Here is a 14,162-nt window from a genome sequence, read left to right as displayed (position 1 = left end):
GAGGAGGGCAACAGATCATCTTGGCAAAGTGAAGTGGGTGGTTCAACATCTCTCTTTTGATCTTCAAAGGTGGTTAGCGCTCAGTTTAGAGTTCATTCATCTGCGCTACACCCACATGCCCCACAGTACATAACCCTGTTCTCCATTGCAGGTTTTTAAGTGACTAAGGCCAGAGAGAAGCGCACACAAGTCACCATCCTCACTTGACATTTCAGAAGAAATGGTTGAACCTCTGGGCAACCACTATGTTGTAGCCAGACCTGTGTACTCAGAGCATTTATTCAATGAAGAGCATGAGAAATTGCACAGATACCATAAGACCTTTTGGGATCACCTGAAACTATATTTTCGGTAAGGAGATTTTCTTGGGTTTTGTAAAATTATGGATCTAAGAAACAGCCCAAACTGCCACTCTTGGACATCACAAACTCCATCCTGACAACTTCCATCTCAGATTCCAAGAAAGAAAAGGAAAACTCATTCACTAAATGCACTGCCATATTTTTCTAAATAATTTTATCTGCTATTACCATCAAAGTCTTCCTACAGTTTTACCCCAAGCAGCTTCTCTTTTCCGAGGATACTTAGCAGCAGAGGCTCTGGAAAGACCTTATTGTGGCCTTTCAGTACTTAAAGGGGGCTTATAAAAAAGATGTGATCAGACCTTAGCAGGGCCTGTTGTGATAGGACAAGGGGTAATGGTTTTAAACTAAAAGAGGGGAGATTCAGACTAGATATAAGGAAGACATTTTTTTATGATGAAGGTGGTGAAACACTGGAACAGTTTTTTCCAGGGTGGTTGTAAATGCCCCATTCCTGGAAACATTCAACGTCAGGTTGAACAGGGCTCTGAGCAACCTGATCTAGTTGAAGATGTCCCTGTTTACTGCAAGGAGCTGGACTAGGTGACCTTTAAAGGTCCCTTCTAACCCTTACTATATGAGTATTTTGGTTGGAAAGGACCTGGAGGCCACTGGGTGCTGCTTGAAGCACAGATGGCAGAGCAGGTTGATCTGCGTCTGGGTGAGATTTTGACCTCTGGCAACCTGAACCTGAATCCTTCCCCTTCAATTCTGCTCCAAAGACAGGCTGCAAGTCAGTTGAGCTGCTCACCAGCGGAGCTCTGTCCTCTTGTGTTTTTACAGCTGCTCCCCGCAAAGGGTCAAAAAAGTCGCCTTGGGTTTGTTTCCCGTTGCCTCATGGCTGCCAGCGTACCGCTTCAGGGAGTGGATCCTGAGTGACATCGTCTCTGGCATTAATACGGGGCTCGTGGCTGTCCTGCAAGGTATCTCTGGGAACAGCTTGTTTATCCAGGCACAAAGGGACTGCTGGCTGCAGCCTGTAACACACACATCACCTTCTCCGTGCCTCTATCCCTACAGGTCTTGCCTTTGCTTTGCTGGTGAATGTGCCCCCTGGTTATGGACTCTATGCGGCATTTTTCCCTGTCCTGGTCTATTTTATCTTTGGCACATCCAGACATATCTCAGTGGGTAAGTTGAGGCACACCAGCCACCCTCCTCAGTGGTGAAGAAGTATGTGCTGTCCCTCCAGGTCAGTAATGAATGCCTTGTGCTGCTCAGGTCCCTTCCCCGTCCTGAGCCTGATGGTGGGAGGAGCCGTTGTCAGGCTGGTCCCTGATGACAGTACTGGAAATGGCACTTCCACAAATACCTCAGCAATAAATGAAGAGAGGGTGATGGTGGCTGCATCTGTAACCTTCCTGTCTGGGATTTTTCAGGTTGGTAAACTTACGTGTGTGTGCCTATACCTGTCTATATGCACATGTGAGAACAGAAGGATGGTGAACTGACCTTCCTCTGGTTTCTGCTGGTGTAGTCACCAAAGTAATTCTCTTCCTCTTCCCACATAACTGACCTTGTCTCATTGATTAGGAGACACTTGGGCCCCTCCAGTGCCCCTCCAGGCACTGATGCATGCTGTGAAATCCCTGGTTTTGCCCAGACCTGAGCTTACAGCCCACACAGCTGCACCCCACCTACAGCAAAACCCAATCTGCTGGATAGGGAAAAAGTAGTTGTGAGAATGATGCAGACACACCAAGGGAAATAAAAGCTCTGTCTCATAATAAAATATTTGGATTTGTCTTGTAAAAGAAACCCCACAATTTCTCTTTACTTCCTAATATAGAATTCTTACAGTTCCTTCCTTCCTAACATCATAATATGTTTGTGCTTCATGAAACGCTGGTACCATGTGAAAAAACAGGTACTGAAAACCATAAGACTAAGGAGGTTTATTTTAGCTATAAAATAAAAAGGAAAGGTTTTAACTACTTTGGCAATTACTCTTACGCTCCTTTATATTTTATGCCCCTTGTTGCCCAGTGTCATTTTTTATTGCAGGTCTCGTGACAGTATAATCTTTAATCCCTGCATGTATGGGATGAGGAGAAAATCTTTGTTTCCAGTAAATACAGTTCTCTTTGTTGCAGAGATTGCTTAAAAGCACAAATGAATCCCAGTGACATATGGTCATTTTGCATTCCAGCTGCTTCTGGGAATTCTCCAATTTGGGTTCATTGTTATTTATCTATCACACTCATTAATCAGCGGTTTCACGACTGCTGCAGCTGTCCATGTTGTGGTATCTCAGCTGAAATTCATGCTTCAACTATCTGTCCCTGGATATAATAAACCGCTGGGCATCATCTATGTAAGTACTAAGTATTCATTATCTGCTAATGCTATTGAAACCTGCAATGTATATCTGGCTGTGTGTCACAAAGCTGCAATAACAGAACTCAGCATAAAAACAGCCAAGCAGCAGGAAGCACAAGAGAAAAATATAAGCGATGTGTTATTACCATATTGCCAATCTTCAAATTTATAACCAAATACCAAGTTACATCCACTGGGCTAATTAGATAATACTGTGTGTTGGCATATTTGAATTAAGTGTTCAAGTTTGCCTCTAGCATATAATTATTCATTTTTAATGGGTTGATATTATATATATTTAATTTGGATATGGCTCTGAGGGCTGCTGGATGAGAAAGTAGGATGGAGAAGGACAGGAAGGGAGGAGCAGAGAGAGGCTCTGGCTCTGTAATTCTGTTGCTCACATTTCCTATCACACATGTACGTGTTGCTCTGATACTCCCTCAGGGAGAAGCCAGGAGGAGAGGGTCAAGGGCCAGATCTTTCACGGACACTTTTATCATTTGTATGGTGTATATGCATATTCATTGGAACTTGCAATCCACATCATGCCCCAGGGAATAAATCCCAACCACTTCCAGCAATTCAGATCCAGGCTCTTCCAGAAGGGATAGTGCTACGGTGCCAGGGCACTACTATTTACAAAGCACCACTTGTTTCTTTTTGATTTTGCAGACTCTGGAGAGTGTTTTCAGCCAGATCACAGATACAAACATCGCTGACCTTGTCACATCCCTTATTGTCTTGCTTGTCGTGTTTGTGGTGAAAGAACTGAACAATCGATACAAAGCAAAGTTACCAACTCCCATCCCGATTGAACTCCTTGTGGTAAGGGTCACTTCTCTCTGATTTTGCAATTGCTTCATCACTATAGTGACATGGGGAGCAGAGTTTAAACTATTTCTTCTCCTGTCCTGCATTAAATGATGAGGTATCATTTTAGTCATGAGCTACTGTGAGTTGTTTTACCTCTCCTAGATGTTTCACCTCTACTTAGCTGTCCTTCACTGAATACATCTGTAGGAAGTAAGATGCTATAAACCATATTTTTTTTGCTTGGATGAAATTGGCTCTGACACCAACCAGCTGCAGGCCCACAGCTAGGGCCTCTCTGCACTCCTGCAAGCAGCCACTGAAGTCCTGGCCATCCGTGGCCAAGCACAAAGTACTTTGGCCCTCCAGCAGTGGAGGTTTTTACCTACCCCAAGCAGCAGTGTGGTGGGGGAAGCCTCACACAGGCAGCAAGCTCCTAAAGTCCAGGAGGATGCTGCTATAAACACAAGTAGTGCTTGTTTTCCCTCAGAGCTAGCACAGAAACAGACTTGTTAGAAAACACCTGGTTTATTGGGTGGGATGCTTTCCACTGCCAGTGAGATATTCTGATATATGCTCTGTGTGATTTATGAACATAAACCCATACCTGTAAGGTGGTTCAGGAATGAATCTGAACAGCAAAGGGATGTGCACACCTATGGCATACTTCTGATACTAGTGATGAGACTGGAGGGCATGTGGGAAAGGGAATATAATGATTCTTAATGGTTTCTTTACACTCTTGCTTGAATGTGTCTAATGGAGGTGGGGTTTATTATCTTTCAGACAGTCTTAGCAGCACTGATTTCCTATTTCTGTAACTTTGAAGAAAAATACAATGTAGCTGTTGTTGGAAAACTAGAGGAAGGGTAAGTGATTTACTTAAAATTCACCAGTGGAGCAAAATATTCTCTCTAGTTTGTCAGTGTTGAATCAGTTCAGCTATGTTTGATTAAACTAATTCTCCCTAGAATCTGCAAAAGACCCTGATCAAAGGAGCAGGAAATGGTAAAGCTAGAGCACCTAGCAGATAGATAGTCTGAGAGACTAGTCAGCATTACCTGACTGAGCACATATTTGTTTAGCTGACTAAAGTGCTTCACACAGGGATGAATCACACAGATATTTTTCTTTTTGTCATAGTTAAATGAAATCCTGCTGTGCACAAATTGCCTGTGCAAGGGCCTCAGCTCCTTACCACAACTTACATCCATGCATAATGAGAAGGCAGAACTGTGCATGCACCTCAGACAAAATAAGCTGTGGCTGGTCCTGACCAAGTAAATGAGAATCTGCTGGGACACAAACTCAGCCAAGTGCAGATAAGCAGAGTCCTTGTCCCAGTTAAGGATTCTCCAAAGGGTTCGGGGTTCAGACCTGCAGTTCTGTGTCACATCTCCTCAGAGTTCTCAGTATGAGCGTGACCATTGCCTTGCTCACTTGCTTGACAATTTGTTTCCTGAGGCATATCCTTAATGAGTAGATTTTTGTCTTTCAGATTTCAAGTGCCTGTTGCACCTGATGTAGGTGTCCTCCAAAAGTGCATTGGTGACAGCATTTCCATCGCAATTGTTGGGTTTGCTGTAGCCTTCTCTGTGGCTAAAGTGTATTCCATCAAGTATGACTACCCGTTAGACAGCAACCAGGTAGGCAAATAACACAGAAAACAAGACAGTGCATTTCTCAATGGGAAATAAGTAATTTTAAGAATACTTTGCCTTGTGAATAACTGTCATGAACTAGCTTTTAAGAACAATCTTTTCTGGTTTTATTTCAGGAACTAATTGCTTTTGGGCTGGGTAACATAGTTTGTGGATCATTCAAAGGATTTGCTTCCAGCACTGCTCTGTCGAGATCAGGTGTGCAGGAGAGCACAGGAGGCAAAACACAGGTACAGAAAACAACAGATCATGATGACATTTAATGCTAGAAAGCTCTCTTTTTTTCCTAGCTGACCATAATACCTGTGGACACTTATTCATGGTGTAATTGTTCTCTCATGCAGATTGCTGGTATTATCTCAGCTGCCATCGTCTTGGTTGTGATCTTGGCCATTGGGTTTCTCCTGGCACCATTACAGAAGGTATTCACTGGTTTCATCAAGCAGTTCCTCCTGCTTGACAAAGACAGTGCTGTTCTAGGAATCACTGGGAGTGTTAGTAGGCTTCAGTGGGGGCCAAACAGGGTTTTGCAAAGCTTGGTTCTTCTTCCCAGATCATGACAGAGAGGACCACAACATCTGGTCCCTCAAAGGGAACACAAGTGCCCAAACACCAAACACCACAGCATCAGCTTTTAGGTGCCAAAAATAAGTGGGACTCACAACTTCAAGTCAGACACCTGCATTGCACCATGGCTAGGGAGGTTCCAGCAGCAATACAGCTGGAGATGCTCCCTGGCCTTTAAGCTGAACTTTGGCCTTATTTATATAACATGTACAACATTTGCTTTGCTTCTTCAAAATTCAACATGTATTTTGGTCTTTTTGACAGTCAGTCCTTGCATCGCTGGCTCTTGGCAACTTGAAAGGAATGCTCATGCAGTTCAAAGAAGTAGGCATCCTATGGAGAAAGGACAAGTATGACTGTGTAAGTTGAGTCCCACAAGCATTCAGGAATGAAGCACTCTGGAATACTAATCTATTATGCAAATTCACTTACAGGCTATCTTTTGTTTTTTATATATATATGTAAGTGTGTGTATATATATATATATACCCACCTTACTTCTCTAAACAGAAAGTACAGTAGTGGCAAGCCTTTTTTACTCATATACCCCTTCTTTGTGCCTTTCATTTTGTTCCACCCCTTGTGAGTTGATTATCTCTCCTAACTTCATTTTCATCCATTTAATCAAAATCTATTTAAATACAGTTCATTATATAAAGTCAAATATAAAAGGCAGTTACAGAAAATGTCTAAATACCTACTGCATTGGCTATATATTCAGGGACATTTTTTCACACACATGCAGCGTGGTTACATGGAAGTTACACAGTAAAAAAACAAGTGACAGCCGTGGCTTGAAGGATTTACTCCAAATGAGCTTTACTGCTCATGGCTGGAGAGAAGGACTGCTTACCTCTAGCACTCAGAAAATTTAGGCTCTTGCCCTTCTCATAGGCCAGCTTCTTGTCTTGCCAGATGGTTCCAGGCATTAGTTTTCCCAGCTACCAATCAGTTATTTACCACATGAAAATGTGGTAATTTGCTTTGAGATCTGTGGCTAAAACATATTCATTATTACCTTGTAATTTGTGCTTACCAGTTGTGTACATTCACAGCACCTACATTTACAACTCTCGGCTTTACCAGGATCCTGATTTAGGTGTAACCTTGCCTTTCTGCTGGATTTTTATTGAGCATTTAGCAAACCACCTACCAAAGATACACAACTCCATTATTGTAAGCCTTTATTCTGCAGAAATTGTCATTCCTAGAAACACTCCCTAGTGCTAGCTGATCAGTCTGGTCCTGTTTTACAAGAAAAAAACTCCTAGGAAACATAAATTCCCTTACCAAAGGCAGAGGTACAGCCTGGACCAGATCTGAGATCTGTTGCTGCTCTTACCCTGAGCTCAAAACCCAGCTTCTTGACACGCTCATAACGTGCTCCTTACAGGTTATATGGGTGATGACTTTCTTGGCTGCCATTTTTCTTGGTCTGGATATTGGACTAGCAACCGCCGTGGCATTCCAGCTGCTGACTGTGGTGATCCGCTCCCAGATGTGAGTACTTGTTGGATGCTATGATATAGCATCATACAATCATAGAACAGTTAGGGTTGGAAAGGACCTTAAGATCATCTAGTTCCAAACCCCCTTGCCATGAGCAGGGACACCTCACACTAAACCATGTCACCCAAGGCTCTGTCCAACCTGGCCTTGAACACTGCCAGGGATGGAGCATTCACAACCTCCCTGGGCAACCCATTCCAGTGCCTCACCACCCTCTCAGTAAAGAATTTCTTCCTTATATCCAATCTAAACTTCCTCTGTTTAAGTTTGAACCCGTTACCCCTTGTCCTGTCACTACAGTCCCTAATGAAGAGTCCCTCCCCAGCATCCTTGTAGGCTCCTTTCAGACACTGGAAGGCTGCTATGAGGTCTCCACGCAGCCTTCTCTTCTCCAGGCTGAACAGCCCCAACTTGCTCAGCCTGTCTTCATACGGGAGGTGCTCCAGTCCCCTGATCATCCTCGTGGCCCTCCTCTGGACTTGTTCCAACAGTTCCATGTCCTTTTTATGTTGAGGACACCAGAACTGCACACAATACTCCAAGTGAGGTCTCATGAGAGCAGAGTAGAGGGGCAGGATCACCTCCTTTGACCTGCTGGTCATGCTCCTTTTGATGCAGCCCAGGATATGGTTGGCTTTCTGGGCTGTGAGCACACACTGAAGCCGGCTCATGTTAAGTTTCTCATCGACCAACACCCCCAAGTCCTTCTCCGCAGGGCTGCTCTGAATCTCTTCTCTGCCCAACCTGTAGCTGTGCCTGGGATTGCTCCCACCCAGGTGTAGGACCTTGCACTTGGCATGGTTAAACTTCATAAGGTTGGCATCAGTCCACCTCACAAGCGTGTCGAGGTCCCTCCGGATGGCATCCCTTCCCTCCAGCGCATCAACCGAACCACACAGCTTGGTGTCATCGGCAAACTTGCTGAGGGCTCACTCAATCCCACTGTCCATGTCACTGACAAAGATGTTGAACAAGACCGATCCCAACACTGGTCTTAGAATCTCCTGTTATAAAATCTCCCTGCACAGAGAAGGCCAACAGCCCAATGCCTTGTTCACTCCTGCAACCAGGTATGGAAAAACAAATTACAGGCATAAACCCTTGGATGTGGGGTCCCGCTCCAGCCTACCACCACAGCTGAGGTTGCTTTCTCTGATCATTCCTTCTGCCAGGTTTTGGTACAGGGTACAAATAACTGCATGTGTGTGTTTGTTCACAGCCCAAGCTGCACCGTTCTGGCTAATGTTGGGAGAAGTAACATCTACAGAGACAGGAAGGATTACAAAGACGTAAGAAATGTCTTGTTTCTTTTATTATCTGCAGCATTTGTGTCTATATAGCAGATGTCGTTACTGACACTTTTGCTTCATTGTAGATCTATGAACCAGAGGGAGTGAAGATTTTCAAATGCTCGTCTCCTATCTTCTTTGCTAATACTGAATTCTTCAGAGAGAAACTCATCACTGCTGTAAGTGCCTGGGGCTGTTGTTCTGAACATATGAATTGCATGATGCATTAAGGTGAATACAATTTCCCAATCATTACTATATATGCAGTCAGTCCATAGTTCAAAAGATTATCACTAACTATTCTATGACTCTATGACTTATTCAAATATTGTTGCCACTAATGTAATCCTACACGTACGTACACCCCTCTGAGAAAAAGCAGCCCGCCTCATATTGAATTTATACCATAAAAATGTATATATGTGTTTTAAGTCCTTTAGAGGAAAGCAGTGCATAGACGTTATTTTATTTTATTAGCATTTATATTATTTACACCTAATAGATGTTAGTTTACTCAACTTCCCCCCAAAGCATGTAACCACACCAGTCAGAAGAACAGCTGAATGAAATCACACTATCAAAATGGTCCTCATGTTTTCCATGACAAACTGGGTGAAGGCAGCTGTTCTTTCCATAACCAGCACAGAGAGCCAGGACCCCTGAGCCCTCACCATGCCAGAGAGGCTACCATCCCCAGACTGGACCAAACTTGCATCCACACCCTCCCCTTCATGTGCTTTTAGCGGGGAGTCGATAAGCAGTGGCTACCCTGAGCACTGGTAATGAGCAGCTCATTCTTCACATGAGGGACTGAAACTGGCAAAGCAACCGGAGAATCCAACATGTGCTTGGCTTTCACCTCAGAAGAGCCTGAAGGTTTTTTTTCTGTGGTGCAGTTGCTCACACCACTCTCTCCCTTTACAAATATGGGTACTTCTAACATCTCTCTCCTCCACCACTTGATAGATGGTAGAGGACTTGTAGGAACTTGGTATTTTCATAACCCTTATTAGCCCAATTCTCTTGCCATCTAATTTTCCTAAAACCAATTAAAAGGTCCAAGAGACATACACAGCCAGCACTTTCAAGTTGGATTTTCTTCTTCAAGAAAACAAAACAATGTGTATACAAACCATGCTGCAGTCGGGGCGCAGAGCAGATACTGGTTGGTATCTCAGGCTGGTACAGTTCTGGCTAGCCCAGAGCATGTTCTACTCATCTTCATTACGAAACTGCAGTCCTGGGCCTGCCTGCTTTGTGGTCATGCCTGTAGACATCTTTCCAACCAAGAAAAATTGAATTGATGAAAAATGGTAGGCAACACCAAGTCCAAATTATGCTCATTGTGACTGTAAAGAAAAGCCATGCGAGATGCTGTGTCCTTCCCCCGGTAATTTCCCCTGGATGTTTTAATTATGCAAAGTGCTGTTTCTGCAGGTTGGCTTCAATCCACAGAGAATCCTGAGGAAACGCAATAAGGCTCTGAGGAAGGTCAGAAAGATGTTGAAGAAAGGAGAGCTGCAAGTGACACCTGTATGTAAGGCCACTGCACCTGGGAGGGGGGTTAACAGATAAGCACCCAGCTCTCTGGCTTGGCATAGCAGAGAAGTGCCTGCAGCCTCCTGTCCCACTTAGATATGCTATTCCCAGGCTGCCACTTCATGACAAACACATTTCAAAAATAAGATTTAAATGCCTCTCACAGTTAGCGACCTACAGCTTTACTATGGGCAGAGCTTGTATATGTCCACTGGAGTTTTGTTTAGCATTAAATGTCAGGATCAGCTCCCACAGAGGCAATGTTCATTATGCATTAATGGTAGGATAAAGCCAGTTTTCTCCCACCTCAAATCCTACAAGCTCTTTGTTGATTTGTTCCAAAACTATCGAATTAAAGCATATAGAATCATAGAATCCTAGAATGGTTTGGGTTGGAAAGGACCTCAAGATCAACTAGCTCCAATACTCCTGCCACAGGCAGGAACATCTTCCACTAGACCAGGTTGTTCAAGGCCCCGTTCAACCTGCCCTTGAACACTGTCAAGGATGGGGCATTCACAGCTTCCTTGAGCAGCTTGTTTCAGTGCCTCACCACACCCACAGTAAAAAATATGATAATTGGCTTCAGAGAGCAATAAAAAAACATTAATAATTTATTTTAATTCTGATTAAATGATTGGTGAGAGGAAAGCCAACATACCCAGACTCCTTCAGCCAAGGGAGAGACAGGACTTTTCCTAGTGTAAAGTGCAGGTGGGTCCTGCTCCATCTCATGAGTACCCCAGCTTTGCATTGTCACCACTCTCACCCTTGTGTAAGATGCACTACTACCATGGCTGGGTCTTATAAAGAAGTATTAGTTATGATACTTTTCTCTGTGAACACAGAAAGGCTTGATCTGCATGGCAAACCATACACATGAGTCAGATGAAGAATTAGACAACAACAAGATAGAGGAGCTGGACCAGCCCACCAACATGAAAGACTTGCCCATTCAGATCAACTGGGGTGCTGACCTCCCCCCCAGCATCACTGTGCCTCGGGTTGACATTCACAGCATCATTCTGGATTTCTCATCAGTGTCCTTCCTCGATTTTTCTGCCATGAGAGTCCTCCAGAAGGTAACTGTAATTCACAAAATGAATAGTGATCATATGAAAGAAAAACATATGAATGCAGTTACATGAGGGATATGCTGGAGAGAAGGGATGGTATCCTGACAGATAGGCTTGAGGAGTGGGACAATGCAATCTAATCATCATGAGTCTGTTATCAGCAAAACCAGCAGTATCTAAAGGGTGCCTCTTTCTGGTTTAACAGACTTTGAGAGAATTTGTCCGGATCAACATCGACATTTATATTGCAGCAGCACATGGTGAGTACTTGCCTTTCCATCAGCATCACCACAGATTCCTTGTTCCACTCTCTTCCCTGTCCACCAACAAGCTTGGCTGCAGAGGATGACCCAGTTTTATCTTCCAGTCTTGGACAGCAAACAGATCCATCTGAGCCGATAGCTCATCCCTCCCATGCTGTCCCCAGCAGGCTGGTTTTACCTATGGCCACCACTGTGCTGTACAGCTCTGGGCAGTAAGACCCACTATAGGGCAGCCTACGTTAGGCATTATATAAGAAATAGGGCTCAAATTCCCTTCTGCCTGGCATCAAGCAGAGAAAGTACTGATTGGCATTTATATCCCATCCTCTCCACATCACTAAAGAGGAACCCATCTGCTCTAATAAAACAGTGCAGTATACTGGCAGTTCCCGTGCTTCCTCAGTGGACACGCTCAGGATGCACTTCTTCATTTTTAAGGCCCAAAGGTCACTTTTGTGCTTTGATTTTGTTCCCCTGCAGAAGGCCTCCTGGAGAAACTGGAGAGATGTGCGTTTTTTGATGAGGAGATTAAGCCATCCATGTTCTTCCTCACAATTCATGATGCAGTTTTACACATTTTGCTGAAGAAGGACATAGACAGCTCCCCTGAATTAAAGCTCCCTGAGGTAACACTACAGCTTTCACCTTCCGCTATTTTACTGTGTTTACACTCCTGACAGGCATCCAGCAGTGCCCTGCATAGCCAGCCATGTGCCCTACACCTTCTCTATATCCAGAAAGCTAATGATTACAACTCAGCAGGTCTCCAGTACATTTGGAGAGTAAGAGTGGCTCCTGGCCCAGATACCTGGCAAACCAGTAGTGAAAAGAGTGAATGATTCCCACTGAAGACTGGCCTGGCTGTTGACTTCACTTGAAGCCACCTCCTTGGGAAGAGCACAGTGTGGGGTGAAATCCCAGCCCATCCATTCTCTGTGGTCACCTATCAGCAAGGACTGCTGCATGCACTGCAGTGGTTCTAGCAAGGCATACCTCATGCTGCTTGCATGTGGGCTTTCCACAACTGTTTACCTTCAAAAGGAGTGCTAAAGGAATGCACATACATCAGTACATCCAAATTTGGTTATGGCCTTTCTGGGAGTGTTCTTCCATCACGAGCAAGAAAGGATCCCACATGCTAAATCTGTTTAAAAGTACCAAACTCAGAATGCTACTCACCTGGAAACTGTCTAATCCCACTTAGCTAAACTGGCCCAGGTCTTCCACACTGACCCAAGACCTGGTGGGGGTGTAAAGGGCTGACAAGTGAGAGCTTCCTTCCTTCCAGGTCAACTTTCCAAGCGTGTTCCAGAGATTTAAAAAGCAAGAATGAGAAAAAGGAAAAAAAGCAGCAATCAATTTCCTAACCCACAATTTGTGTTCATTGCAGGGGAAGGGTAACAGCCACAGCTATGTCATCATCCCCAGCAACGGACTGCGCAGCCGGGAGTGCATGGTAAGATTCCCATCCCTACTAGTGGCACTCCAACTGTAAGAAACACAGCCTCAAAAGCTGACACGGGAATTGCTAGGTCAGGTAACAAAAGCATCTTCATCCCCGAGTTCCTGTGTCAGGCCAGGGCAGAAAGCAGCCAAACAGCTTATTGATGGGATTTGACTTAAGGCAAAGCCTTAAAGGAGTAAGAGGCATGGGGCTCAGCTCACAAGCCTTGTGCTCTGAGAGTCATCAGAGGAAAGGTGGGCAAATGCCATCTCAGGAGGCTCTCGCCTGGTCTTCTCACGTGTCCACCACAGTTCCCCTATTGGTAGAATGTCCAAGTGGCAGAAACATCAGCGTTTGTCCCATTTGTGTAAATGCTCTGGGCAGAAGGGGAGTCTGGAGACAGGGATAAAAAACGGACACATGCAGCCTTTCATAATGACTCAAAGAGACGGGCAGTATCCAGCACACAGCAATCCCATCAGAAGAAAATGTCAGACCACAGTCTTTCAACACAAACACTTTGGAGGGGTAAACTCTTACATATCACTCACCAGAGGGCACCTACCTTGGCTATTTCCTACAGAGGGTGACATTTATATCTTTTTATTTCCTACAGATTCCAATAGAAACAAAATTTTAGATTTTCTAAATATAACATCCTCCAGCAACACAACACCACTTAGAGAAGATGAATGCAGATGCAGTGATGAGCATGAATACAGAAGGATACCTTTAAATACCTTAAGAAGGATTTACTACATACGGTTACGTTCCAAGCTTTGGAATGTGCTCGTTAGTCTTTATGTGTCTCTGTATATATAGAAATGTATTTATGTACATACATAGAAGCTAAAATCACACAGATATTTCATACCTTGTTGACAGCTTAGCACAGAGGTGAAGAAGCAGGTAATGTTAACCCTCTTTGCACATACTTGTATATAGATTATTCTGACAGTTTGCAGACAACCTGCACAGTTACTAGAGAAAATATAAATATTTGAAATCTTGTAATTTATAACACAGACTAATAGTTGGGAATGATATTTTATCTTCAGCTTGTATATAACTTGTATATTTTTCTTGATAGTTTGTAAGATACCTAGTAGACCGAGTTACTAAACTTGGTTTCAGCTCACTGCCATGAGCATAGTGACTAATGTATCTCCTGTCAAACATGAGGATTGTTCAGGAAAGACACAGCATTTTCAGATCCAAGCATGATTCACTGATTTGGTTTGGGCTGGTATAAAGTGCACAAGAGAGTATACATTTAAAGTGAACTATTAAATAAGGATTTTGGTAATTCTGCATTGCTTG

General features: G+C 43.9%; 1 protein-coding gene across 1 annotated transcript; it reads left to right on the top strand.

Moving 5' to 3' along the window:
- Positions 1-220: 220 nt before the first annotated feature.
- Positions 221-12,731, top strand: SLC26A3 (solute carrier family 26 member 3; the record flags this gene model as incomplete). Its single annotated transcript, XM_080610285.1, has 19 exons — positions 221-351; positions 1,146-1,285; positions 1,383-1,493; positions 1,584-1,741; positions 2,512-2,676; positions 3,357-3,509; positions 4,281-4,363; positions 4,993-5,140; positions 5,272-5,385; positions 5,500-5,577; positions 5,987-6,082; positions 7,116-7,222; positions 8,451-8,520; positions 8,607-8,699; positions 9,958-10,053; positions 10,908-11,141; positions 11,341-11,395; positions 11,879-12,024; positions 12,687-12,731. 19 exons carry the CDS (start codon positions 221-223, stop codon positions 12,729-12,731), a joined length of 2,223 nt encoding a protein of 740 aa, XP_080466411.1.
- Between the last annotated feature and the right edge of the window lie 1,431 nt (positions 12,732-14,162).

Source organism: Psittacula echo (assembly GCF_963264785.1).
Source record: "Psittacula echo genome assembly, chromosome: 1".
NCBI lineage: Eukaryota > Metazoa > Chordata > Aves > Psittaciformes > Psittacidae > Psittacula > Psittacula echo.
This window is presented reverse-complemented; position numbering and strand designations above follow the sequence as displayed.